Source organism: Triticum aestivum, chromosome 4B (genome assembly GCF_018294505.1).
Source record: "Triticum aestivum cultivar Chinese Spring chromosome 4B, IWGSC CS RefSeq v2.1, whole genome shotgun sequence".
Lineage (NCBI taxonomy): Eukaryota > Viridiplantae > Streptophyta > Magnoliopsida > Poales > Poaceae > Triticum > Triticum aestivum.
In genome coordinates this window covers 6,245,671-6,273,399 of record NC_057804.1, presented here as the reverse complement: position 1 = coordinate 6,273,399, position 27,729 = coordinate 6,245,671, and the positions used below count along the sequence as shown (strand labels likewise).

Genomic DNA, 27,729 nt, shown 5'->3' with positions numbered 1-27,729 from the left:
AATACAAAATCGTGAACATATATGTAACTCAAAGAGTCAAGATCATGAGTTCCAAACATCAACACACACAAACAGTTCGATCCAAATCAAGACGACATTGCAAACCCACATAATTCAACATCATTTCACCACCAAATATCTCCTACCATGTGCATGCAGTACTTGGTTGCCTGCGTTGCTCGGCAGGTAGGTTTCCAACAAGCAAAACAAATTCAAAAACACAACACGGCGGACAACAACACCAAACATGCGGCACGAGACACGGACGGGCTTATTTCTTGGGCGGGGTGAGCGCCGCCTTGAGCTTCTGGATGGTGGGCAGGTCGGTCTTGAACGACTTGGCGAGCACGGCGTCGTCGACGCCGGTTCCGAACACGGTGACGGGCACGGACACGGTGCCGGCGTTGGCGCTGCCGAATGCCGAGAGCGCCACGGCGATCGTTGTCCCCTGGTTGTACTGGTAGTGCACGAGGCCCTTGGGGAAGATGAACATGTCGCCGGTGACGAGGTCCTTGGTGTAGAGCTTGCCGGCGGTGTCGACGAAGCCGACGGAGAGGGCACCGTCGAGGACGAGCAGCAGCTCGGAGGCGCGCGGGTGGGTGTGGGTCGGGTTCACGGTGCCCGGCGGGAACACGAGCCTGGCGTACGACACGCTTTGCCCGTTGAGCGCGGGGAACTCCGCCATGGAGGCCTTGGTGAGCGTGAAGGTCGGCAGCGGCAGCGGCAGGGACGGGTGGAAGCCGGTGTAGGTGAAGTAGTCGCCGGTGATGTTCATGGGCATGCCGACCATAGGCGCCGGCACGATGAAGTCGGTGAGGATGTCTGGGTCGCCGGCCACTGCGGCCATCGGCGCCGCCACCAGGGCGACCACCACCAGCGCCAAGGAGTAGAGGTTCATGGACACCATTAGATCACAGATGATCCTGGCTCTTGAAGCTACTGTCTGTTGCTGGTGCTTGTGGCTGTGGAGATGATGAGTGAGGTTGCACTGCAATTTAAAGGCAGCTCGGTTTGCTTTTTCTGGGCAGGAATTGGAGGAACCAAGGAGGTGATGTTTGTCCCTTGTGATGCATAGAGAGTGTCGATTTGCTGGCAAGATTAAGACCAGCACAGCACAGGTAATATGGTGATGTTTGTCCTCGGATGCATCAAAGCTGCCAATAATTCATTGCATTTTCTTTTTTGCGGAATAATAGTTCATTGGTTACTGGGTGAAGATGGCAACTTGTGTAGTTCTGCAATTCTGTGCTGCTTGTTCCATGTAGTTGAACTGACTCAAATTGTACCTTTTCTGAGATTTGAAACGAAACCAAGCATAAATAACATTGTTGGTTGACAGGAAAATTATGGGCAATCAGAGCAAAATTATGGGTAAATGTGTACGTACTATCAACAACCTTTATACAGGCAAAGACTCACAAACATGATAATTCAGGCAAAGACTCACAAACATGATAATTCGATCTTCCCAAAATCAAGAATTCATTGGCCCCTGGGAGAAGTTGCTTGTTCCATGTCTACAAGACATAAGGCTCTGGCATTACTTTTAATTCGTACTCCCTCCGTTCACTATTATGAGATGTTTTGGAGATTTTAATATGAACTACATACAGACTGAAATGAGAACGAATAAACACACTGACATGCGTCTACACACATCCAAATTAGAAAAAGTTGAAACATCTTATACTTGTACCTGTTTACAGAGGCAGTAATTGTCGTTGACTTACTACATAAAATTTGCACTAAGCACGGATCGGAGGGAGTAACACAATCTTAGATTTCATTGCGCTGACAAGAAAATCTTAGACTGTACCAAAAACTCAAAGCAATTCAACATACTTGTGGCACTAGTCCAATCTTACAATGTACCAAAATCTCCACATATTGATAGTGTAGCTTCTCTATTTGAGTTGAGAAGAGAAAAACAGAACAAAACAAAAATTACGTGTTCATTTCCAAAGACGTGAAATGAGACTAAATATGAACTTGTATTTTCTGTTGATTCAGGAATTAGGGACTTGGTGTTATTCAAGAGTTGGGTCAAAAGACACGGGCAAAACAATGGGGAAGCCAGGTGGTATAGACAACCACCATTATCAAATAAAAACCACAAAGACTTGCGTCAAAATCATAGTTATGACAATTTAATCCGCCCGAAATCAAATCTATTTCAGAGGAACTTCATCTTTTACACCATTACCCTCGCAACTAGGGGCCACTATGCAGCTATAATCAAGGTTCAATTATACTACCGGATGGAACATTCATATAGCTGAAGAAACATGAAAACCGAGACAGCAACAAATACAAACAGAGCCTGATAATATAAGGTAGATTTCATTGCGTCTTTAGATTGTACCAAAAACTCAAAAGCAATTCAAACATACTAGTGGCACGAGCGCAAGACAAGACCCACAAAGTGCCTCGCTGAACATAATGAACGTCAATATAACAGCGACATCTCAGTCTACTGGACTAGAAATCAGGTGTTTGTGGCCCTGGTGAAGATCTGCTGGCTGGAGTGGATTGACACCATCCTGATGAGCCCCCTCTCCATCAGGTCCTTGATGGCCCTGCGAGCCAGTGACCCGTTGATCTGCAGGTAGGTAGACACAGGGTGAGTAACATCATCAGCACCATTTATAAAGCAAACAGACACAGACGATACACTAATATACATTGTGCTAACTTGAAAATGCCAGAAGAGTTAAAAATTATTAAATCGAGAGCAGTCACAAATTGGATGCACAGTCCTCAAATCAATCAGTAGTTGTAATGTACAGTTCAATGGGAACTGTCAGGCACAAATTGTTGACACTAAGATGCAGGGGAAGGTTAATTTAGTGTTCAGCAGCATCGTCAAACCACATTTAACTCTATGAAACATTACAAATCAATGGCGATGTTGAATCACGTATAACACCATTAGGCATTAGCACTGCGCATGTCCAAATCAGATTATGAAATATCTGTGACACCAGACATAAATGATCACCACTGCCCTCTGCATCCTAGCTACAACATGGCACACCAAGCAAAATCTGCACAGAAACTACCACCAAAGATGAAGGAGCCGAACGAGAATCCAGCATCGAATCTATCCACAACGCAATCATGTACGCCCTATCTAGACAGGCTTCGAGCGCGCGGGTGTGACCTTGTTCCTGCTCAGAGTACCACTGACTGACTGACCCCAAAACAGAGATCTTGTTCTTGCTTAGAGCAGAACACTTCACCGGGAGCCATGATGCATCACACACATATCCTACCATCCCGAGATCTCAATTCTGACGAAGGTAAGTAAAGAAGAAGAGATCCGGCGGAGGGAGGGAGGGAGGGAGGGAGGGAGGGAGGAGGTTACCCTGAGGCGCTCGGAGAGGACGGAGGGCGTGATCTGCTTGTACTTGGGCACCTCGGTGAGCAGCTTGTCGTAGGTGGCCTGGTCGAAGAGCACCGCGTTGTTCACCTTCTCCTTTTGCTTGCCCTTGCTCCACTTCTTCTTCTTCTGCTTCCCGCCGCCCGACTTGGCCGGCTTCGACGACGCCGCCGGGGCCTTCTCCTTCTTCGGTGCCTGCGAGCGGGACAAGAGAGGGTGCGTCAGCGCGCGTCCGGTGTGGTCACGCGGGGAGACGGATGCGGGGGGAGCGTACCATGGCTGACGGCGGTGGCGCGGCGGCGGAGCGGGAGCGGCGAAGAGAGGAGGCGGCGGCGGCGGCGGGGAGGAGGAGAAGGAATGGGTTGCGGGGTGGAGGAGGGGGTATATGAGTTGGATGGAGGCTAGGGTTTCTCTGCGGGCCGGAGTGGGCTGTTGGGCCGCGCGAGGTGGGCTCGTTCCGGGGAGTTTATCCATCTGAGTCCATTGACCCTAAAAAAAATATGAGTCCATTTGAAGTTTCTTATACATTCAAAAACCGTCCTCGTGTTCGTGCATGTGCAGTGGACGTATCTCAAAAATGCGTGTTTGCAAGGGTGTAAAGGGAAAAGAGGCTCCGTCGTATGAAACCCCCTCTCGGAATTTGCGACAAGCTTTGACCACGACATTTTTAGAAAGAAAAAAGGCTACCATCCAATAGAATTAAATTAATGAGGCCCTTACAGATAACCATATGACACCACAACAAACACACACAACAAAGACAGAAAAAAAACGGCATGATACAATGGTGTCGGGGAACAACCACACCCCCAGACTAACAACAATGCAGACTGATGCGGCGGCACTTGGAGTCATCTGGGTTCTCGTCCACAATCAGGCAACCGGAGCTAGATCCCAGCTCGCCGCACCATCGTCGAGGCTACGAAACCCTCAACACGAAGAGAAGTCCACCGCACTTCAAGCACAGCGTCGATCCGCGCTTCCTTTGCAACGATGTTGCTGACGACCAGTCAAGATCACCAACACAACGACAAAAGGACAGGGCCGGCCCTCATGTACAGAAAGGGACTTGGACATGCCAGATTCCAACAAAAGGGTGCTTGAAGCCCGGTTAGAAAAAAAGAAGGGTGCTTGGATCTCTGGTTGAAATATAGGGCATGGGTGTAGTGTAGGGGGGCTACAGCCCCCCCCCCCCCTCCACGGGCAAGTTATATTTTTCAACAATTGTTTATATTGGGGTGCATGTATCCCATAAAAATCATTTTTATTTATAATCACATGTATGGGGTACTAACCGTGAATGAAAAGTTGTTGGTTAACTAATTACTTACATCCTTGCTGCCACGCCGGGAATGCATCGTAGATGCGACCCATGGTATTTCCGCATCACGGAACCGGTTGAGGAAATCTTGGATGGCGGCAATGGTCGTGGCATGATCGCCAGCGTCGGGACGGAGGTCCACGATAGACTTCACCAGTCAATATTTTTCATCCAGGGGCGACGAGGCAGACGGGGTACAGAAGCCGGAACCAGTGTGGTGCTAGCCCATGGAAGTCATGAAAAGGGGGAATGCATTGCTTAGTGTTTTACTCTCGTGGATCTTCTCTCTCGGCCCAGGCCCACTACACTGAAGGTATTCGTAGCTACACAACAAAGGTGGTGGCCCCGCGCCAGCTATTTATAGGGCTGGGGCACGAGGAGTTGTCAATTGTTCAGGTTGAGACTTCTTGACGCGGAATCAAATTCTAACAGGTGGCACGCCGTCGAGACTTTGCTATCACTATCAGTAACTAGTACCATGATGAGTAGGAGCCGCGTGTGGAGGTGGGATTCACTGTGGACCGGACTGGGCCTTTGGGCCGCATGTTGTGGGCTCTTTCTGGGGAGTTTATCTGTGTAAGTCCATTTGAAGTTTCGTACATTCGAAAACCATCCCCGTGTGCATGTATGAGCAGTACCAGACCATTTTCTAAATAAAAAAAGAGCAGTACCAGACCAAAACTAAATAGGAAGAATTCTACATTATTTGGACTTCAGTCCATTTCCCAGTATTTTCTTTGGATCCTATGTCTGTGGAGAATTTTGAATTTCGTACTCCCTTCGATTCAAATTAATTGTCACAACTTTGATAGTAATATCTAAAACTGACGAGCAAGACCTTAAGCATTTTGGCCATTTGGGAGGAAACAAGACGAGACCGGGGCTATGGCCGAGGAGGAGGAAGAGGTGGAGGACGATGGGAAGACCGCGGCCCTTGCCAAGGGTGGCGTGACCGACCTCGCGAGGACCGCTGGCAGGACCAGCCTCGTGAGGGAGGTTGGAGGGACCCACCTCGCGAGGGGGGTTGTAGGGATCAGCCTCGTGAGGATCGCCCACAAGGCAATGCGGGCCTCCCTCCTCTGCCACCGCAGCCGAGGAGGAATGAAGACCATCACCAGGACGAGGGGGCTGGAGGCTTCCAGGAGCCGCGCGCAATCGCTTGCATCTTGGGCGGCGCTCAAGCCCCGGCCTCTCAGCGTATCTTCAAGCAGTTTGCTCGTGAAGTGAATGCAGTCCTCCCCAAGCTTGAGGCCACACGCCCTCTCAGGTGGTCAGCGTGCGCCATCACGTTCAGCTCAGCGGATCAGCTCAAGTGCGCGGTTGATACGTCTCCAACGTATCTATATTTTTTGGTTGCTCCATGCTACTTTATCTACTGTTTTGGACTATATTGGGCTTTATTTTCCACTTTTATATTATTTTTGGGACTAACCTATTAACCGGAGGCCCAGCCCAGAATTACTGTTTTTTTTGCCTATTTCAGTGTTTTGAAGAAACGGAATATCAAATGGAGTCCAAACGGAATGAAACCTTCGGAAACGTGATCTTCTCACCGAACGTGATCCAGGAGACTTGGACCCTACTCCAAGAAGCTTCCGAGGAGGTCACGAGGGTGGAGGGCACGCCCCCGCTGGGCGCGCCCCCCTGCCTCGTGGGCCCCTCAGAGCTCCACCGACGTACTCCTTCCTCCTATATATACCTACGTACCCCCAATAGACCAGGGACAGAGCCAAAAACCTAATTCCACCGCCGCAACCTTCTGTATCCATGAGATCCCATCTTGGGGCCTGTTCTGGAGCTCCGCCGGAGAGGGAATCCTCCACGGAGGGCTTCTACATCAACACCATAGCCCCTCCAATGAAGTGTGAGTAGTTTACTTCAGACCTTCTGGTCCATAGTTAGTAGCTAGATGGCTTCTTCTCTCTTTTTGGATCTCAATACAATGTTCACCCCCTCTCTCATGGAGATCTATTCGATGTAATCTTCTTTTTGCGGTGTGTTTGTTGAGACCGATGAATTGTGGGTTTATGATCCAGCTTATCTATGAATAATATTTGAATCTTCTCTGAATTCTTTTATGTATGATTGAGTTATCTTTGCAAGTCTCTTCGAATTATCCGTTTGGTTTGGCCAACTAGATTGGTAGTTCTTGCAATGGGAGAAGTGCATGGCTTTGGGTTCAATCTTGCGGTGTCCTTACTCAGTGACAGAAAGAGTTGCAAGGCACGTATTGTATTGTTGCCATCGAGGATAACAAGATGGGGTATTTATCATATTGCATGAATTTATTCCTCTACATCATGTCATCTTGCTTAAGGCATTACTCTGTTTTTAACTTAATACTCTAGATACATGCTAGATAGCGGTCGATGAGTGGAGTAATAGTAGTAGATGCAGAATCGTTTCGATCTACTTGTCTCGGACGTGATGCCTATATACATGATCATACCTAGATAACCTCATAACTATGCTCAATTCTATCAATTGCTCAACAGTAATTTGTTCACCCGCCGTAGAATACTTATGCTCTTGAGAGAAGCCACTAGTGAAACCTATGGCCCCCGGGTCTATTCTCATCATATCAATCTCCATCACTTTATTTTACTTGTTTTGCTTTTACTTTTTACTTTGCATCTTTATATCAAAAATACCAAAAACATTATCTCTATCAGATCTCACTCTCGTAAGTGACCGTGAAGGGATTGACAACCCCTAAGCGTTGGTTGCGAGTTGCTATCGTTTTGTGCAGGTACGATGGACTTGCGCGTGACCTCCTACTGGATTGATACCTTGGTCCTCAAAAACTGAGGGAAATACTTACGCTACTATGCTGCATCACCCCCTCCTCTTCGGGGAAAACCAACGCAAGCTCGAGACGTAGCAGCGGCCACAGCCGGAGTCCTCCCGATACTTTGTTCTCCAATCATCAGCAATGTGCAAGTCACCAGGACCCTCATCGATGGTGGTGTAGGGCTCAATGTCCTATCCGTCGAGACGTTCAACAATCTCCAAGTGCCCTACAATCAGCTGCAGCCAACCAAGCCTTTCTCAGGAGTCACTGATGGTTCCACGGTTCTGATAGGGCAGGTCCGCCTTCCTGTTACCTTCGGGAAGCGCGACAACTACCACACCGAACTCATTGACTTCGACGTCGCTCACATCCGTCTGCCGTACAATGCCATCCTCGGGTACCCAGCCCTGGCTAAGTTCATGGCCGTGACCCATCATGGCTACAATGTCCTCAAGATGCCAGGGAGCGGTGGAGTCATCACGGTGCCTTGTGAAGAGAGAGACGCAGTGTGTTCCCTGGAGCATGCTTTCCAAGCCGCATCAATTGAAGACCCAGATCACAGGAGCGGGAGGCTTCCCGAGGCTGCTCCTAAGAAGAAGAAGAAGACATCGCTTGGCCCGAACCCTCGGGAGGCAGGCCCCTCAGGGTCCGCGCCTGTTCAGGGGGCACCTCCTTCTGTCGCATAGGAAGGCGCGCCTGGCACCCTCCTCGAGCAAGGCTCGGGGGCTCTCTCCTGGAGGGCCATCGACTTTGCTAGGATCACGAGGGAGGCGCTCGGGCACCACTTGGAGGCGTGCTTCAACGCACGTTTCCCTCAGGAAGGAGCAAGGCAAGGAAGGCCAAACCCTCGGGAGTTCGTCAGCGAGATCATTCAGGAGCTGCAGGAGTCAAGAGTCATGAGTGGCAGCCGCCGCTTGCCCGTCGTAGCTCCCCATCCAGGCAAGGATGGTGGGCTGCGTGTCTGCATCGACATACCAGGACTCAACCGAGCCGCCTCTCAGGAGCGCCTCTGGCCCTCACGCGTGGGAAGCTGCGAAGGTCCAACCCACAGCTATGTTCGCATGCCTTACGGCCTACCGAACGCGGCTGCTGCGCGTCAGCGCCTCATGAGGAGCATCTTGGAGGCTCAAGCGGTCAGGCATTCCGCAGTCCTGGTGGAGATGGAGATGGTCCGCGAGGAGCCGCCAGCACCTCCAGAGCCTCCCGAGGTTCCTGGGCCTGGGGGCTCGTGAAGATTGGCTTCCGCAGCGCATGCCGTCCGCTACTTCAGCATCCCTTCATCTTCAGCATCATCAGGTGACATCCTTCGAGTTTCATTTTCAGCTGGGAGCGCCCCCCAGGGCTGCATCATTTCCAGGTCGCGTGGGTCCGTCCCTGCGGCATGTATCCCTTTGATTCATGTTCTTTAGCTTACTTTATTGGGGGCGCCCCTCGGGCTGCATCATCCCCAAAGTCGCTCGGGCCCGACCCAGCGGTGATCATCTTTTTCTGCGCCTATCTAAATGGATTTGCTCCTTCATGATCAACGTGCTTGACTTAATTGCCCGCTCGATTGACACCAACTGATGGAGCTGCTCTCTCACGGCACGATGCTTGCGCATGGGTCCGTCCCTGCAACGTTGACAAACCTGGATGGCTGAGCTCTGGCCGCGGCAACCCCGCAGGGCGCCATCTCACCAAGCCTTCAGTGCCTCGTCAACTTCCCAGAGCAACCAGCAGCTGGCCAGCAATTGTAACGACAAACCCTTGCTTTTCTGATGATGAACTCGCAGGATTGCTTTAAGGAGCAGCGTCGGGCGAGGCCTCCGCAGCGTCCACTTCGCTCTCGTCCGCGCGAACCGCTTGCACGTTAAAGGGGGGGGTACCTGAGCATCGCGACTCATGGACTCTTACTGGCTCTCCAGCCCTCACCTCCTGGCCTTGACCACGGCATTGCGACCTGGCATACCAGCGATGGCTGAGCTCGCTCGAGGACCGGGATCTGAGGACGTAGAGCACGAGGGGGAGCAAAGGCGAGAGGGAAGAGGCACGTGGGGACCTCGCCAGGCAACTCCTCGGCTGTCAGCGCGCGGGCCTGGCGCCGCGCCAAGGAGTGATTTCTGACCCCCGAGATAAGTCACCCCCCAGAAATACTAGCTATCGCAACACCAACCTCGCACCTAATGCGGTTCCGTTTTGGCAACGTCGTGTTCCTTTCTCACCGAACGATGGCTGCTTGAGCGCTAAATGGGACCTCCTGAGCATTGCGACTCAGGGGCTCTTACTGGACCCCGGGCCGCTCACCTCCTGGCCTTGACCACAGCATCGCGACCTGGCATACCAGCGACGGCTGAAGCCTGCCTTGGGACCGGGACCTGTCAGTGCAGAGCGTCGAGTCCTCGTGAGGTTCAAAAGGAGGAACTAAGCTAAGACGGGACGAGCATCCCTCACCGCTTCACGATAAGGATCATATTAACAAATGGAACTACAAGCACCTTACAAACCCCCACGGGATGTGTTCTTCGATTCCTCTCAGGGAACAAAAGGAGCGAATCTTAAAGAGTGCCAACTACGCGCGCCTCCGCCAGAGACGCCATCATCAACAGTGGGCCGTCAGCCACCAACGCCAACCCCATATAGATCAGTGGCGACGACGGCCTGACGAGCCCGCCCTGCTCCGAGAGCGACGCAAGCTCGGGGGCTCGTAGCTGTCGTCGCTCGTCTCCGGAGTCGCGAGGAGCTTGACGGAGTCGCTGGATCCTCCGACACCTCCGCTGCCCGAGGAGCTGCTGGGGAAGCGATTGGCGAGCCTAGTCCTCGCCGCGGCAGGGCCCCGGCCGCCTTTCTCGGGGCAGCACTCCAGCCGGCGTCCCTCCGCGTCGAAGACCTTGAAGAACATCAGGGAGGCGCCGTCGTACTCGAGGTGGATTGCGAGGGCGCCACCCGTCCTGCAGACCCGGGTGATCTCGCCCCAGCCACGGGTCAGGTAGACCCTGCCCGAAGCGACGACCTCGACCTCCGCTTCGGTCGCAGAGGTACTGCAGTCAGCATACTGCAGCCAAATCTCGATAGGCCCCCTCGGTGGGATCTCGAAGGCGAAGGAAGGAGGGAGGCGAATCCAGGACCAAGGAGGCATGGCGGCGTGAAGCACGAGCTCGCGAGAAGAGCCCTCGGCGTGAGCTCCAGGAGGAACGACGCGCACCGTCGTGATCCGCCGGCGGCGACGGCGCCTCTGGCAAAGCCGCTCGGCGCCAGCGCCTTGAGGACCCTCGATCCAGGCGTACAAGGGCAGTGGGAATCCCGGCGGCGGCCGCTCGAACCATGGCCTCGACACCTCCTGCCAAGCACCCCCTTCCCCGTGGCAAGAGACGAGTCGTTTCTTCGGAGGAAGCGAGACAGGACCCTCTCGGGGTCCTTCCCCTTCTCTTCGGCAGAAAACCGACGGATCGGTGCCATTGGCGTAGGGAGGAGCGAGGACGAAGAGGAAGACGAAGAGTAGTGGGAAGAGACGGACATGAAAGGGCTCGTGCCGTTCCGTACATATAGTCGAGGGAGGCCAACCGTCGACTTCCACGATCAAAGATAATCATGACCCGTTTTGCATGCAGGGACTTATCAATTCGTGCAGTTGCCGAGGCATCGTGGGGGAGCCGGGATGCCCACGTCCAATCAACCGCCACGCGGCGCCCAAGGCCGCAGGCTATTGGGGCCCGCGGTGCTTCGCACTTGCCCCTTCGCTTCTCTGCTAAGCCAAGTCCAAGCGCGCCTTGGGCCCGGGGGCTACTGTCGGCGTTCTGGGAACGGGGGTACCCATACTTGCCTGCCTGCGGCCTGCGGCGTGGCTCAGTACGGCCCATCTTCATCGACACATGCTCAAGACCCTCGCGAGGGGCCAAGCCTCGCGGGGCGGACGACGGAAGGCTTCCTCGGGCACGGCCTCGTCAGGCTGGCTCGCGAGGAGGCGGAGAGATCAAGGCGGGGTACCTTGCGAGGTGCCCATGACGCAAGCCATGACGACCAAGGCCAGGCGGGCGCCGGCCTGCGCAGAGTCCTTGTTTCCTCTTTGGTGCAAAGGGGGCAAGCGCAGGCAAGAGTATCAAGCAAATGCAACCATTTTGGTGTAACAAGACTAAGACCAGCAGAACGGCAGAACGGAGGTCATCGTGGAGCCCAAGCCGGCGTCATCGTCATGGTCTTTGGCAGGCGAGGACCAACTTTAGTCAGGATAAGTGTACTAGATGTTCCCTTCAAAATGGCCAATTGTTGGCGCCCTTCCCGCTCAATATTTGGGGAGATGCCCAGGACCTCTGCCTATAAATAGGACTAGCCACCCACAGGGTAGGGAGAGGGAATCCGAGGCATCGGCATCTAGAGAGAGAGAGAAAGAGAGGCGACTGAACTTCCCTAGCAGTTCATTGCACCAGCCAAGAACAGACCCTCGCGAGGCTGTTCTTCCCTTGTACTGTTCCTCATCAGCCCTAGAGGCAATCCACCACACCACAAACTGGAGTAGGGTATTACACCACAATGGTGGCCTGAACCAGTATAAATCTCGTGTCCCCTGTGTTATTTTTCGTGTAGTTTTAGATCCTTGCGAGGCGACGAGACATGGGTAGGCAGGAGGTGTGATCTCCGCGTGCACCCCAGAGTTCGAACCTTGAGGGTCTGCCAGAACCCGAAATCCGACAGCCGGGACGGTTGTCTACATGGCATGCTGACTAGGCTGCCCAGTCAGCTTTGACTTTGTCAAAACCACTTAACCAGCCCAAAACTGAGTCAAGGGTTGTTATTTGAACTTTGTGACAAATTGAGGGTTGAATCCGACTGGTTTCAAAGATCGGGTTAAAAAACAAACCATGTGGTTAGTTGAGGGTTGAAATGTGAACTTTTCTCTATATCCTCAATTGAAAATTAAAAAAAAGTAATTTGGTTGAATTTATAATTTGGATAAGTCCATGGGAGAGGAAAGGGAAGCCAGGCAGCGTCGAGAACATTCCGAAGCCGGAGATAACCTAGCTCGCCACCGCGTCTGAGGTAAACATGAGTCTTTAAAAAGGCAGAGACTCTACATTTAACACAACGTGGCGGCTGTTGGAGTGGTTTTTCTTTTTGAACACAATACATAGACGCAAACCAACTTGTGATTTGATGGTTAGGAGGACAATGCTATCCCAAGTCCATCAGGGTTTAAAATCTTGGTGTTCGTATTTAGCGTGACTTTGTAAAATACGAAGATGACATGTCAGTTCTGTTTGTCGGAAGTGATCATAAGGTTAAGATGTGTGTGCGCGTGCATATGTGTATGTACCATGGTTTTGGTAACTGCTCGAGATATTCGGTTAATGCTCCCCCACGATAAACACTCATACAGAGCAAAAAATCCCGAATTTTCTCGGGAATTTTGAATTCAAATGCTCACTTAATAGTTAAATAAGCTGCATCTGCGTTCTAAGCACACAAGTAACCATGGCCCAGTGGCAAGGGTGTTGAATCCCCAGACCCTAGTCTTTTCTAGTCTTGAAATGCAAAAGTTTTTACCTATCAAAACTTCTGGCGCACACGGGAGTCCAACTCGTGTAAGGGAGTGGTTTTTTCAGCGGGAGTCATTTTCTTTGCCGATAGGGACGCCTTCCCAAGCAGTGTTTGTGCTTCCGTCGAGCAAACATAGAGCAAACCCGGCCGCCTCGCGTTGATAAGCGGCGTTTATTTTCGGCAGTTGATAAGCCCTGCCGCATCCCGTATCGGTGAGTTGGACAATAAATGTGCCGGCCGGCAGCTATCGACATGGCCGAGACGAGAGCCAACGACGCCCCGGCCAGACTCAACAGAGAGAGATCGAGAAGGGAGAAACATTCCTGCTGTATGGCGGGGCACCATGACGCGGCCGTCCACAATCACATCGGCTCCTTCCGGGCGTTGTTACTAGCTGAAACGGATAGGCTGGTGAGCTCTGTCGTCGGAGGCAGCGGCGGCGGCGGCATCCATGCCACCACCGTGAAAGCTGTCGGAGACTTCCTGATCAGCTTCAACGGCGAGGGCACAATCCCTTGGGCTCGACTCTACGACTCTTTCCCGTCTTGGCAGCAGCGGTGTGAGTTAGTAGTACTAGTTACCCTCGTTAATTCACATGCACTTTGCTCCTTTTCGGTTTTTCCATATGATAAATCTTATTTTTGGTCGTGCGTATATATATATGCAGCCGGACTTCTGAATGAAGCGTGGGACAGAGACGAAGATCTTCACAAGGCTAAGGTGATTTTCACGCTAATCACCGCTGACGGAAAGGGCGCTATCAACAGGAAGGCACTGGGGGCCGGAGGCAACTGGGAAATCAAAAGTGGAGGCAAGATAGGGCACGACGTCCTCCTACGCAAACTGTATTTAAAAAATGGCGGCTCCGTGAAATGGAGTTCCATCACAATGTTCGAGTTCCATCTCAAAATGGATCTCAAGGTACATGTGCTTCCTCACTTTTAATTCGTCCAAATTTTGTGCCCTTAAATCCCTCTTATGACCAAACTCAAGTTCCATCTAACAGTGTGCTGCAGGACGCGATGTCTTTGCTTGTCTTTATCTCTCTTTTAAGATTACATATCATCTGTCGCTTTCTGACTATTCTCTGCCAACATCAGTACGCAGCACATGCCAAACTCAAAATTATAGCATCCATTAATATCGAAACGAATCACAAATTTTAAATTTCATTATGACCTTCATGTTTCGGGTGACCAGATCTTCAAAACGAGTCTAATATCGGACATATTCTAATGGAAAATTGAATCTCGGTGGTGTTCAACACCTCGTAAAAAAAGCAAGGCCAAAAAAAAAAAAAACAAAACAAAAACAAAACCAGACTCAATGAGTGAAGCGCGCTACTGCGTGGCCTCACGAGCCCAGCCAAGCAGGTTAGAGCCCAAGAAGCCCAGCCAGTAAACCTCCTTCCATCCTGGCTCGTCTCCTCGTTCCCCTTTGTTGTCTAGGGTCGCCGCCCGCCGCCGCCGCCGCCGGCCAAGCTACCCTTTACCAAGTCCCGCACCGCCACACCCAAACTTTAGTAAGCGACCGACAAACAGGCATGTCGACGGAGAGGATCCGGTGGGGCAGTGAATCAGCGATGCAGCCATCTATGTATGATTCAAGAAACAAAAATATTACGTATATCTGCTAATCTTTGGTGTTTATTTATAATTTCGTAGCCCCGAGTTGCTATCTGTGTGCTACATCCGACCAACTATCGTCATGTTATTCGGGATTTGAAGAACTACGTCCTTGAGGTAAAAATTTTGTGCCAACTTGCTCTTGGGAAATTGCTGTTGTGTGGGTTGGTCATCACGGAAATTTTTCCGTTGTTGTAAAGTGGTGCTCACCTGCACCTTGTACCTTCAATACTCGTTCCACAAGCAAATTACTAAATTGATTCGGCTACTGTGTCAAAAATAAATAAAAAACGAAAGGGATTCCACTCTGTTTTGCTAATATTTTCAGGGAGACTTTCCAGGACGAAATCAAGCAAACCTGCAGGTGGAGCAATACCAAGGTACTCCTTATTCGTAATGAATAAATTATAGTGATGGAAATGCCTTTGACACATTTAACTGAAGCAGGAACCAACTGTATGTTTATTGGAATAGTAATGATTTTTTTTATCTATTCTAGGTACATAAAAAGCTTGATTTTTAATATCTAGTAACCCCATATTTCACAAATCATAATTGATGGGGAATGCCTTCAAGACATTAACCGAAATGGGCGCTAACTGTATATTTATTTGAATGATATAGGTCTTCGATCCAGGTACATAGAAAGCCCTGATTTTATATATCTACATCCATACCTTATTCTTGCTATATGAAAAAAGAAGTAGTAGACTGATCTGTTTGATCTTATTACCTACTCCCTCCTCCTCCTCTGGCCTCATATAATTAGGCGGTGGGAGTAGTATTTTGTACTGGTACACTTAATTGCTGCATGAAAAATTAGAACCTTCATGGCTGACATTATCCACAATATATATAATGTTTGATAAAAATTAATGAGGTAAGAGTACATACATCTAGAACTCTAGATGTACAGAAGAGACATCCACTATCTTACTACATGATTAACACAAATAAATCACTGCAGATTGATATTGCACTAAGCAGTTATCCGTCATAAGCTAACACATATTAATTGTTTTTCTCTGTCCTCCTATATCGTGGAATTTAATCTGAGCTGTATATGATAGCTCCTATTCTCTGCGTTGTGGCATATTAACTTGCATGGTCTTTTTTCATTGGCAAAAAAATTTACATGCTTTTTATTACCTTTTTTTGCAGACCCTCCTTGTGATGCTGGATTCAGGAATGGTCAACATGTTGATCACACCACTATTCCAGCTTCTAACAGTGAGGTAACTGGTCCTTTCATACCAGTACGAGTTACTCCTGCCTAGAGTTCAATTCCATGTGTAACATGTATGTTTGCCCACACATATATGTAATACCTACACCACTAAGTTGTACGTATACTACTTGTAAAGGCAGAACAAGTTTTAGTTGGTAAATTTTGGCTACACATACTTGCCATTAATTTGCTTATCGGTAATGGAATAAGAGAGATGAGAATGTGCTTAACAATCATATTAAGATCTAAGGTTTTTGCTCTTCACACATCATGTGTATATGGATCCAGGAAAGTTTATTTGGATGGGAAGAGAGTATTAGCATCACTAGCATACATACATGGCAACTTGTATAGTATTATGATTTTAAATTTATGATCTTAATATAAGCGTTGAATAAGATTGATTACTAGATGCTGAACTCACCCTCTCACCCTTTTTGCTTCAGAGGGACATTCTGGGAGCAAATCAAGCAGACCAGATGGCAGTGCAACACGAGGGACATTATTTAGGTAGGTATTCATAAGAGGGTATTGTTTGCTCTCCGAATAGTGATCATTTTTGTACCCAGAAACTCTGTTTCGGTCCATATTACCTGATTCATAAATAGGCGCACACAAGTGCAGATGAGGGTATTATTCTGACAGTTGAACCGAATAAGGTGGTATTGTTTGTTCATGGAATAATGATCGTGGCACACAAAGGTGCTGATTTGATCAATATGAAAAAGAGAGCCAATCCCATAAAAAAGCGATTACGATTCTTGTATCATTACGATTATTCGTACTAGGACATTTAATATTTGCACACAATGTAATACTTCACAACTGATATTTATCTGCTATCCACATTTATTCAACATAATATTTGTTAACAGCATGACAAGTTAATTAGGAGTCCAGATATCTTGATGGTAGAGGGGCATCTAGTTTCTAAGTATAATAAACTTGCATTGATTTATAGACCACTATGTAGATGTGTTTCCATGTCATGATCAAACTTAATCACTAAAGTAATGAATATAATTAAGCAATCGACCTATGATAGAATCTTGGTTCGTCGTGAGATACAGTTATTGGTATCTTTTGCTCTATCCTCTTGTGAATTAAGCTGGGCCTATACATTTTTGGCGATAGTTGTGCTATGTCTAATAGTTTCAAAACTCTGTGGCATATTAAATTAAATTGTCTTAAAGTGGATAATTATTTACGTTTTCAGTTACCCTGTTTGCAGTTCACAATGTTGCTCGATTCGGGAATGCTACCCTGTTCAATTACACCGCTAATCCAGTCTCTAACAGTGAGGTAATTAAGGTTTCCATGCACAAACTAAAACAAGTCAGTCATAGAGTTTAATTTCTCGTGTAACCACTAAATGAACACTTATTTGGAGATCTTGTTGAAAACTAAGGCACCAAGTTCTTCAATGTTCTGGGTGTACTGAGGTAAACGAAATGTAGTTGGGATGAGAAGGGAGCATTAGGCTATTATCACGCAGGACTAGTGTCTACAGGAATGCTAAACTAAGCGTGAGAATCTATTGATATTATTCCAATCCACGATGCCACTGTACGCTTCTTACTACTGCAGTTAGTAGTAACGTAGGATTGAGAATGCCGCTTTTCAAAATGAAAGTAATATGCCCGGGATACAATCAAGACGTTGACAGTCCTTCCATGTTCTGTTATCTGTGGGTAAATGGCAAGTAATTTGGACCTGAAGGGAAATATTTGCAGCAAGTGATAATAATATAATCTGGTACTGGTGTAAGGGAGATGTGTGTACTTAATCGGGAAACTATGTTGATAGCATGCATTGAGTCCTTCAATGTTTTGGGTGTAGTGGCATAAACAACACGCAATTAGAATGAGAAGGGAGTATTAGGATATTAGCACGTGTGACTAACCTACAGATAGGTTTTCTCCACAGCACAACCATTGTTATTGTTCATATATATGAGATATTGTGTGTACAGTTAGCACCATGTTATAAGATCACTGTAAATTTTGGCAAGTGATAAGCAGCGCGCCTACCAATTTCACCATGGCGGCTAACTTCAAATAATAGGTAACTTAAAAGAATAATAGCTATTATCTTGTGAATCTTTGATACTCCCTCCATTTCAGTTTACAAGTCCTGCGCGTATACCTAGGTTACCAATTTTATCACCCTAATATAAACTATATAACACAAAAATTATACTGTTTGAAAATAGAACATCTGAAGTTTATATTGATATATTTTTTGTAATACATGACTTGTATTAGGTTGGTCAAATTGACGACTTAGGGGTACGTGCACGACCTGTAAACTGAGAGAGGGAGTATTGGGAAAGTCCATAAACTTATCTCATCCCCATGCATGCTTAATTGCAATAGTAATGCACTAGACAATTCTGGATCCTCCGATTTCGATCTGGCAGCCAATATAGTGGGACTTCTCACATGATGTTTTTGTTATACAGAACACTAGTTTGGAGCTAAGTTAACTTACATTATGTGGGAACTTAAATTTTTCGCATGTTGATAATCTGGGTACAGCTGCATTTTGGAACATAACAACTTGAGTTTGAACAGACAAGTTATGGCCAGCCATCAATTCGTTCCTCCCAGGAAGCCCCACCACCACAGGCATTTTTGGATGGTCTTTGTCAGTTTCTATTTTCAGAAGAGGTACCACAATTTATATGCTCCTTAGTCTTGTTGCACCACCACATTTTTTTTCTTTTTCGATGACCTAAATTAGGTGAACTTATTCAAGCATACAGTCTTAATTTTGTAGCCGTCTAGTACTTGATATTGTTACCATCGTAGCAAAATAAGAATAAAATTTATAAAATTATGGCCATAATTGACCCACGATTACAGTGTTTTAGAACATATATTGATCTGGCTTTATATTTCCCTTTGTTTGCAGCCTGATGGACAACATTCTCATGCTGACGAAATGGCAATCTTTAACGTCTTCTACAATTTACTTTGACTGGGAATAGGAACATGTAGGCTATTACACCAGTCCAGGATTCCATGGTGCGCTTCCTTACTGTTGCAATTGGAGAACAGCGTTTTTCAAAATGACATTTAATATGGACCGGGATACAAACAGGACACAGATGATCCTTCTGTGTTATGTTCTCTTTGGCTAAAATGACAATTAGTTTTACCAGGAATAGTAACATACAGTAGTAGTTTGGTATTTGAAGGTAGGAATACTTCTATTTATATTTTAAATTATATGTAGCACACATATGGTAGCATCGAATTTTTAGATTGTACTCCCTCCGTTCCTAAATACTTGTCTTTCTAGGCATTTCAACAAGTGACTACATACGGAGCAAAATGAGTGAATCTACACTCTAAAATATGTCTACATACATCCGTATGTAGTAGTCATTTGAAATGTCTAAAAAGACAAGTATTTAGGAACGGAGGGAGTAGTAGTTTTTGTTTGGATTGCAGTTTCATAGAGTTTTGTACTATCTAGAATTTACGAGCAAGACTTTAAGCATATTGAGCATATTGCAGGAAACCAGACGTTATGCCGAGACCTGAGGCCATTGATGCGTACAAGATGTTGCGGGTTGTATTTTGAATCATAATAATTTGGATAGTTTTTGTCCCATTTCTGGAACAATTTTATCCTTCGGCGTCATCATTTCCCAATGAGCTTTTAGACAGCGATATGACATATATGAGTAGCTATGCATATCTTTATGTCATTGCATTTTTGTATTAGGACATTTTGGATAATTTTTGTACTGTTCCTTGGACAATGCTACTATATAATAGTTATAGTATATACCACTTTTGATAGAACAATTATATTTGCTGGTTGCTTGGCAACAGCAATGCAAGTAAACTCCATTATCGATCTGTACACTACCTTTTTTTTGTTTTTTGTTTTTTGTTTTTTGTTTTTTGAGATGATCTAATACTACGCCATTAGCTGCCATCGATTGTTCATCTCACTCGCTTCACACATTGGGCGTTCACATTTGCAGGCGAGCTGCTGAAACAAGAGTGGGCTGTTGAGCCAAGGCTGCTCACCCCACAGGTAGGGCTACAAACGAGTCGAGTTCAAGCGAATTGGATTAGGCTCAACTCAACTCGTACTAAAATTCGAGCGAGCTCAAACTGGGTGAAGCTCAAGATCGAGCTCTAGAAAGTGGCTCATGCTCAGCTTGTAACGATCTCGAGTTGACCTCGAGCTAGTTTCGAGCTAAGTAAGATGATATTTTTTAACAATCTAAGGCAATTTTTCGAACGAGATTGGCCACAACACAACATCAGAAACTATTATAGAATATTATTTTAATTGGAACGGTGATAATATATCTTTTTCAAGGTAGTTTGGTGTATTCTCTCAATGAAGACAAGTAACTAATAGCAAGAGATCCTTGATGAGTTGCCAAGAGAAGAAAACAAAGTTGGATCTATTCCCAAACATTGACAAGAATAGCAGGATATTTAACACGCAGCTGACCATGTACCAAATTAAGGCCTATTTTTTCTCCGTGCTTAATTAAGCTTCCTAGTTTGCTACTGGATAAAATGAAGGGAAACCATACACCACATATATGATAGTAAATCATCCTATTTCCTTTTAATTTATATCAGGATTATGTAATATAATTGTATAATATCGAGCTATCGAGCTGAAATCGAGCGAGCCATGGTTGGCTCAAGATCAACTTGTTTCTCAATCGAGCTACAAAAAGATGCTCATACTCGACTCATTTCTTATTTAGTCGATCTCGAGTCGAGCCAAAAAACGAGTCGATCTCGAGCGGCTCATGAGCATCGAGCTTTTCTTGCAGCCCTACCCACTGCTAACTTTCCTACAAAAATTTAGTCACACCTCGCTCTGTGAAGAGAGTTTCTACCACCTTAAATATGTTACTTCTCACACTTTGACAAGCACTTGATCTTCATTGAACTCTATGTGTAGAATTTGTGGCTGCAATATGAGTCTTCACCTGTTCCTAAACCGGTGAGGACTCATATTGTCAAATCAGATTGTACACAAAAAGATCGTTGATGATCAATGTGTATTTTTGCAGGCTGACACATAGCAGTAGCGCTTTACTCTGAAACGCGCTGCTGCTAGATAGGTTAGCAGTAGCGTGTTTTGCTGAAGAGCGCTACTGCTAAGACATCCATCTCCCTCATCTCCTCCCTTCGGATCCAGTCACACACAGCCACTCAAAATCTGCGCCGCGCGCCCCCGTCGCCCCTCTCCTCCGTCTGCGCCGCGCGCCCCCGTCGCCCCTCCTCCGTCTGCGCCGCGCGCCGTCACCTCCTCCTCCTTGCTGGACTTGGTACCGGCCTCCTCCTCCGTCCTCCGTCTCCACTCGCCGCTGTCCGGCCCCTCCTCGCTCCGCCTTCCTCCTCCGTCCTCCCTCAACTGGCCGCGCCGGCCGGCCCCTCCTCGCTCCGCCTTCCTCCTCCGTCCTCCCTCAACTGGCCGCGCCGGCCGGCCCCTCCTCGCTCCGCCTTCCTCCTCCATCCTACTCTCTTCTCCCTCCTTCTCCCTCCTGCTCATATGCAACATTTTGATTTAGTTGATATAATTTAGTTGACTTAGTAGGCTAGTTGATTTAGTTGACTTAGAACATTTTGATTTAGTTGATTTAGTAGGCTAGTTGATTTAGTTGACTTAGAACATTTTGATTTAGTTGACTTAGTAGGTTAGTTGATTTAGTTGACTTAGAACATTTTGATTTAGTTGATTTAGTAGGCTAGTTGATTTAGTTGACCTAGAACATTTTGATTTAGTTGATTTAGTAGGCTAGTTGATTTAGTTGACTTAGAACATTTTGATATAGTTGACTTAGTAGGTTAGTTGATTTAGTTGACTTAGAACATTTTGATTTAGTTGATTTAGTAGGCTAGTTGATTTAGTTGACCTAGAACATTTTGATTTAGTTGATTTAGTAGGCTAGTTGATTTAGTTGACTTAGAACATTTTGATTTAGTTGATTTAGTAGGCTAGTTGATTTAGTTGACTTAGAACATTTTGATTTAGTTGACTTAGTAGGTTAGTTGATTTAGTTGACTTAGAACATTTTGATTTAGTTGATTTAGTAGGCTAGTTGATTTAGTTGACTTAGGAACATTTTGATTTAGTTGATTTAGTAATCCTTTGCTCATATTGCTTTAGGAAGAATGACGCCACCACCACCACCACTATGTCAACTGTGCAAGTCAAGATGCGTCAGCAGCCTTGCAACTGGCAAGCTGTTCTGCATCTACTACCAGCCGAGTTTTCGTCATGCAGCGGTAAGAAATTAGATGAAATGTAATAACTATTTTATTTTTAGTGTTGGCATTACTGCATTGTGTCATTTTGCTTATTTTACACAGATCGTCCCATGCAATGTGAGGTTGAAATTCAACAAGCTGACAGGAGACATTGTGACATTTGAGGCTCCTGGGGGGCCGTACACTATGGAGGTCGAGAAAGGACGCAATATGTCGCAGATTGGAGGAGATGGATGGGCCCGTTTCGCCGCTCGCATGCATCTTACTGGTGGTGAGTTGATCAGCTTCAACTTCTGAGCAGAAAGACCCAAGCTAGCTGTCATTTATCTCAACCTGGTGGAAGATGATGAAGATGACGAAGATGATGAAGATGATGAAGATAATGAGGACCCACTCGATGAAGATGATGAGGACCCACTTCATGAAGCCATCGTAGCTCAAAGAACAAGGCTGAGTGAGGAGGAGGTGTCCAACCTGTGGGACATAATTCCGCCACGTGCTGACTTTGTCGGGGTGCCATTCATGACCCGCTTGACAAATACCATGGTTGATCGACATGATATGGTATGTTATACTTACAAATGCAAATTAATAGTGTGAATTACTTAGTGTATAGTCCAATGATATGGTATGTTGTGTGGAATCTAGTCGATGATATATATGTTTTAGTGTAGAGTTCGATCACATGCTTATTTATTGATATGTTTTTCTTATTCAGAAATTGGCAAAGAGCATATCTGTGAGTTATGGTATCGAGCCTGATGAAGAAGGCTCAGCTGGACTACGCCTTACTGCAAGGGGCTCCGTCACAACCTGTACTTACTGCGTGGACACGGACGGTCGCACACACTTAAGCTCGGTTGGGTGGAAGAAATTCCTCGATGGTAAGAATCTTCGTGTTGGACAGGCCATCCTAATTACTATCAGGAACACCAACCGCCCAGGCTTGAGGATGATGATTGTCTTCGATATCATCTAGAACTACATATGTGTGTGTGTGGCTATATCATCTAAAACTACATATGTGTGTGTGGCTATATCATCTAGAACTACATATGTGTGTGTGGCTATATCATCTAAACTACATATGATGATCGTCGTCGATATCATCTAGAACTACATATGATGATGGCCGTTGATATGACCATGTACTGCTTGAGGATGCATGTTGGCTATGCATGAAATTGTTATCTTAGTACTCCCTTCGTTCCAAATTACTCGTCGTGGTTTGAACTAAAACCACAACGAGTAATTTGGAACGAAGGGAGTACTACCGTACCTAGTAATGGTTTATGAATTTGATATCTACTAGCAGTACCTAGTTGTTGGGTTTCGTAGTAATTTCAAAAAATTTCCTACGCACACGCAAGATCATGGTGATGTATAGCAACGAGAGGGGAGAGTGTTGTCTACATACCCTTGTAGACCGTAAGCGGAAGCGTTAGCACAACGCGGTTGATGTAGTCGTACGTCTTCACGGCCCGACCGATCAAGCACCGAAACTACGGCACCTCCGAGTTCTAGCACACGTTCAGCTCGATGACGTCCCTCGAACTCCGATCCAGCCGAGTGTCGAGGGAGAGTTCCGTCAGCACGACGGCGTGGTGACGATCTTGATGTTCTACCGTCGCAGGGCTTCGCCTAAGCACCGCTACGATATTATCGAGGTGGACTATGGTGGAGGGGGGCACCGCACACGGCTAAGAGATCCAAGGGATCAATTGTTGTGTCTTTGGTGCTAGCCCTGCCCCTCTATTTATATGTTGAGCCCCGGGGTCGAAACTTGGAGCAAAAGCCTCCTCAAAGTCGGTTTTTCCCGAAAGGCAAGAGTCCCACTCGGACTCCAGGACCAAACGCCACAATCCTTGGCGTCTGGCCCAGACGCCATGGGCCTCGGCGTCTGGCCCAGGGCCAGACGCCAGGGTCTCCGGCGTTTGGCCCCCTGGACTCCGCAAAACTCCTTTTGCACCGATCTAAAGCCTCATGGGCTTGACCCCTTGGCCTAACCATATCATCCAATATATGAATCTTTACGTCTCGACCATTTCGAGACTCCTCGTCATGTCCCCAATCTCATCCGGTACTCCGAACTCCTTCGGCACATCAAAACATGTAAACTCATAATATAACTGTCATCGTAACCTTAAGCGTGCGGACCCTACGGGTTCGAGAACAATGTAGACATGACCAAGACACGTCTCCGGTCAATAACCAATAGCGGGACCTGGATGCCCATATTGGCTCCTACATATTCTATGAAGATCTTTATCGGTCAGACCGCATAACAACATACGTTGTTCCCTTTGTCATCGGTATGTTACTTGCCCGAGATTCGATCGTCGGTATCCAATACCTAGTTCAATCTCGTTACTGGCAAGTCTCTTTACTCGTTCCGTAATACATCATCTCACAACTAACATATTAGTTGCAGTGCTTGCAAGGCTTATGTGATGTGCATTACCGAGAGGGCCCAGAGATACCTCTCCGACAATCGGAGTGACAAATACTAATCTCGAAATACGCCAACCCAACATCTACTTTTGGAGACACCTGTAATGCTCCTTTATAATCACCCAGTTACGTTGTGACGTTTGGTAGCACCCAAGGTGTTCCTCCGGCAAACGGGAGTTGCATAATCTCATAGTTATAGGAACATGTATAAGTCATGAAGAAAGCAATAGCAACATACTAAACGATCAGGTGCTAAGCTAATGGAATGGGTCATGTCAATCAGATCATTCAACTAATGATGTGACCTCGTTACTCAAATAACAACTCTTTTGTCTATGGTTAGGAAACATAACCATCTTTGATTAACGAGCTAGTCAAGTAGAGGCATACTAGTGACACTCTGTTTGTCTATGTATTCACACATGTATTATGTTTCCGGTTAATACAATTCTAGCATGAATAATAAACATTTATCATGATATAAGGAAATAAATAATAACTTTATTATTGCCTCTAGGGCATATTTCCTTCAGTCTCCCACTTGCACTAGAGTCAATAATCTAGTTCACATCGCCATGTGATTTAACAGCAATAGTTCACATCACCATGTGATTAACACCCATAGTTCACATCGCTATGTGACCAACACCCAAAGGGTTTACTAGATTCAGTAATCTAGTTCACATCGCTATGTGATTAACACCCAAGGAGTACTAAGGTGTGATCATGTTTTGCTTGTGAGAGAATTTTAGTCAACGGGTCTGCCACATTCAGATCCTCATGTATTTTGCAAATTTCTATGTCAACAATGCTCTGCATGGAGCTACTCTAGCTAATTGCTCCCACTTTCAATATGTATCTAGATCGAGACTTAGAGTCATCTAGATTAGTGTCAAACTTGCATCGGCGTAACCCTTTACGACGAACCTTTTTTCACTTCCATAATAGAGAAACATATCCTTATTCCACTAAGGACAATTTTGACCGCTATCCAGTGATCTACTCCTAGATCACTATTGTACTCCCTTGCCAAACTCAGTGCAGGGTATACAATAGATCTGGTACACAGCATGACATACTTTATAAAACCTATGACTGAGGCATAGGAAATGACTTTCATTCTCTTTCTATTTTTTTGCCGTGGTCGGGCTTTGAGTCTTACTCAACTTCACACCTTGTAACACAGGCAAGAACTCTTTCTTTGACTGTTCCATTTTGAACTACTTCAAAATCTTGTCAAGGTATGTACTCATTGAAAAAACTTATCAAGCGTCTTGATCTATCTCTATAGATCTTGAAACTCAATATGTAAGCAGCTTCACCGAAGTCTTTCTTTGAAAAACTCCTTTCAAACACTCCTTTTATGCTTTACAGAATAATTCTACATTATTTCCGATCAACAATATGTCATTCACATATACTTATCAGAAATGTTGTAGAGCTCCCACTCACTTTCTTGTAAATACAGGCTTCTCCGAAAGTCTGTATAAAACCAAATGCTTTGATCACACTATCAAAACATTTATTCCAACTCCGAGAGGCTTGCACCAGTCCATAAATGGATCGCTGGAGCTTGCACACTTTGTTAGCTCCCTTTGGATCGACAAAACCTTCCGGTTGCATCATATACAACTCTTCTTCCAGAAATCCATTCAGGAATGCAGTTTTGACATCCATCTGCCAAATTTCATAATCATAAAATGCGGCAATTGCTAACATGATTCGGACGGACTTAAGCATCGCTACGGGTGAGAAGGTCTCATCGTAGTCAATCCCTTGAACTTGCCGAAAACCTTTTGCGACAAGTCGAGCTTTGTAGACAGTAACATTACCATCAGCGTCAGTCTTCTTCTTAAAGATCCATTTATTCTCAATTGCTTGCTGATCATCGGGCAAGTCAACCAAAGTCCATACTTTGTTCTCATACATGGATCCCATCTCAGATTTCATGGCTTCAAGCCACTTTGCGGAATCTGGGCTCATCATCGCTTCTTCATAGTTCGTAGGTTTCATCATGATCTAGTAGCATGACTTTCAGAACAGGATTACCGTACCACTCTAGCGCGGATCTTACTCTGGTTGATCTACGAGGTTCAGTAGTATCTTGTTCTGAAGTTTCATGATCATCATCATTAACTTCCTCACTAACTGGTGTAGGTGTCACAAAAACAGTTTTCTGTGATGTACTACTTTCCAATAAGGGAGCAGGTACAGTTACCTCGTCAAGTTCTACTTTCCTCCCACTCACTTCTTTCAAGAGAAACCCCTTCTCCAGAAAGTTTCCGAATTTAGCAAAAAAAGTCTTGCCTTCGGATCTGTGGTAGAAGGTGTATCCAATAGTTTCCTCTGGATATCCTATGAAGACGCACTTCTCCGATTTGAGTCTGAGCTTATCAGGATGAAATTTTTTCATATAAGCATTGCAACCCCAAACTTTAAGAAACGACAGCTTAGGTTTCTTGCCAAACCATAGTTCATATGGTGTCGCCTCAACGGATTTAGATGGTGCCCTATTTAATGTGAATGTAGCTGTCTTTAATGCATAACCCCAAAATGATAGTGGTAGATCCGTAAGAGACATCATAGATTGCACTATATATCTAATAAAGTACGGTTATGACGTTCGGACACACCATTATGTTGTGGTGTTCCATGTGGCATGAGTTTGTGAAACTATTCCACATTGTTTTAATTGAAGACCAAACTCGTAACTCAAATATTTGTCTCCGCGATCAGATCGTAGAAACTTTATTTTCTTGTCACGATGATTTTCCACTTCACTCTGAAATTCTTTGAACTGTTCAAATGTTTCAAACTTATGTTTCATCAAGTAGATATCCCCATATCTGCTCAAATCATCTGTGAAGGTCAGAAAATAATGATACCCGCTGCAAGCTTTAATATTCACCGGACCACATACATCAGTATGTATGATCTCCAACAAATCTGTTGCTTGCTTCATTGTTCCGGAGAACGGCGTTTTAGTCATCTTGCCCAAAAGGCATGGTTCGCAAGCATAAAGTGATTCATAATCAAGTGATTCCAAAATCCCATCAGCATGGAGTTTCTTCATGCGCTTTACACCAATATGACCTAAACGGTAGTGCTACAAATAAGTTGCACTATCATTATTAACTTTGCATCTTTTGGTTTCAATATTATGATT

At 46.2% G+C, this 27,729-nt stretch overlaps 3 protein-coding genes across 3 annotated transcripts; 1 reads left to right on the top strand and 2 right to left on the bottom strand.

Annotated features, from left to right (window-relative positions):
• Positions 1-168: 168 nt before the first annotated feature.
• Positions 169-977, bottom strand: LOC123094161 (germin-like protein 9-3). Its single transcript, XM_044516218.1, has one exon. The coding sequence runs from the start codon at positions 905-907 to the stop codon at positions 272-274; it is 636 nt and encodes a 211-aa protein (XP_044372153.1). The 5' UTR covers positions 908-977; the 3' UTR covers positions 169-271.
• Positions 978-2,324: 1,347 nt separating this feature from the next.
• Positions 2,325-3,800, bottom strand: LOC123090517 (40S ribosomal protein S25-2). Its single transcript, XM_044511823.1, has 3 exons — positions 3,654-3,800; positions 3,365-3,574; positions 2,325-2,599 (listed from the first exon to the last, which is right to left on the bottom strand). The coding sequence occupies exons 1-3, from the start codon at positions 3,654-3,656 to the stop codon at positions 2,486-2,488; spliced, it is 327 nt and encodes a 108-aa protein (XP_044367758.1). The 5' UTR covers positions 3,657-3,800; the 3' UTR covers positions 2,325-2,485.
• Positions 3,801-13,254: 9,454 nt separating this feature from the next.
• Positions 13,255-19,629, top strand: LOC123094112 (uncharacterized). The gene is made up of 11 exons (XM_044516180.1): positions 13,255-13,561; positions 13,670-13,923; positions 14,381-14,524; positions 14,667-14,744; positions 14,956-15,007; positions 15,789-15,862; positions 16,302-16,365; positions 17,087-17,157; positions 18,429-18,524; positions 18,769-18,881; positions 19,377-19,629. The coding sequence occupies exons 1-10, from the start codon at positions 13,255-13,257 to the stop codon at positions 18,832-18,834; spliced, it is 1,206 nt and encodes a 401-aa protein (XP_044372115.1). The 3' UTR covers positions 18,835-18,881; positions 19,377-19,629.
• Positions 19,630-27,729: the final 8,100 nt, after the last annotated feature.

What these genes read in the sequence shown, in the direction of transcription:
- LOC123090517 (XM_044511823.1), bottom strand. An exon ending in TCCTCTCCGAGCGCCTCAGG is followed by an intron (nt 2,600 to 3,364) that starts GTAACCTCCTCC and finishes ACCTACCTGCAG; the next exon opens with ATCAACGGGTCACTGGCTCG.
- LOC123094161 (XM_044516218.1), bottom strand. Translation starts at nt 907, where the DNA reads ATGGTGTCCATGAACCTCTACTCCTTGGCGCTGGTGGTGGTCGCCCTG.
- LOC123094112 (XM_044516180.1), top strand. Translation starts at nt 13,255, where the DNA reads ATGGCCGAGACGAGAGCCAACGACGCCCCGGCCAGACTCAACAGAGAG. An exon ending in TGAAGAACTACGTCCTTGAG is followed by an intron (nt 14,745 to 14,955) that starts GTAAAAATTTTG and finishes TAATATTTTCAG; the next exon opens with GGAGACTTTCCAGGACGAAA. An exon ending in GCAGGTGGAGCAATACCAAG is followed by an intron (nt 15,008 to 15,788) that starts GTACTCCTTATT and finishes CTTTTTTTGCAG; the next exon opens with ACCCTCCTTGTGATGCTGGA.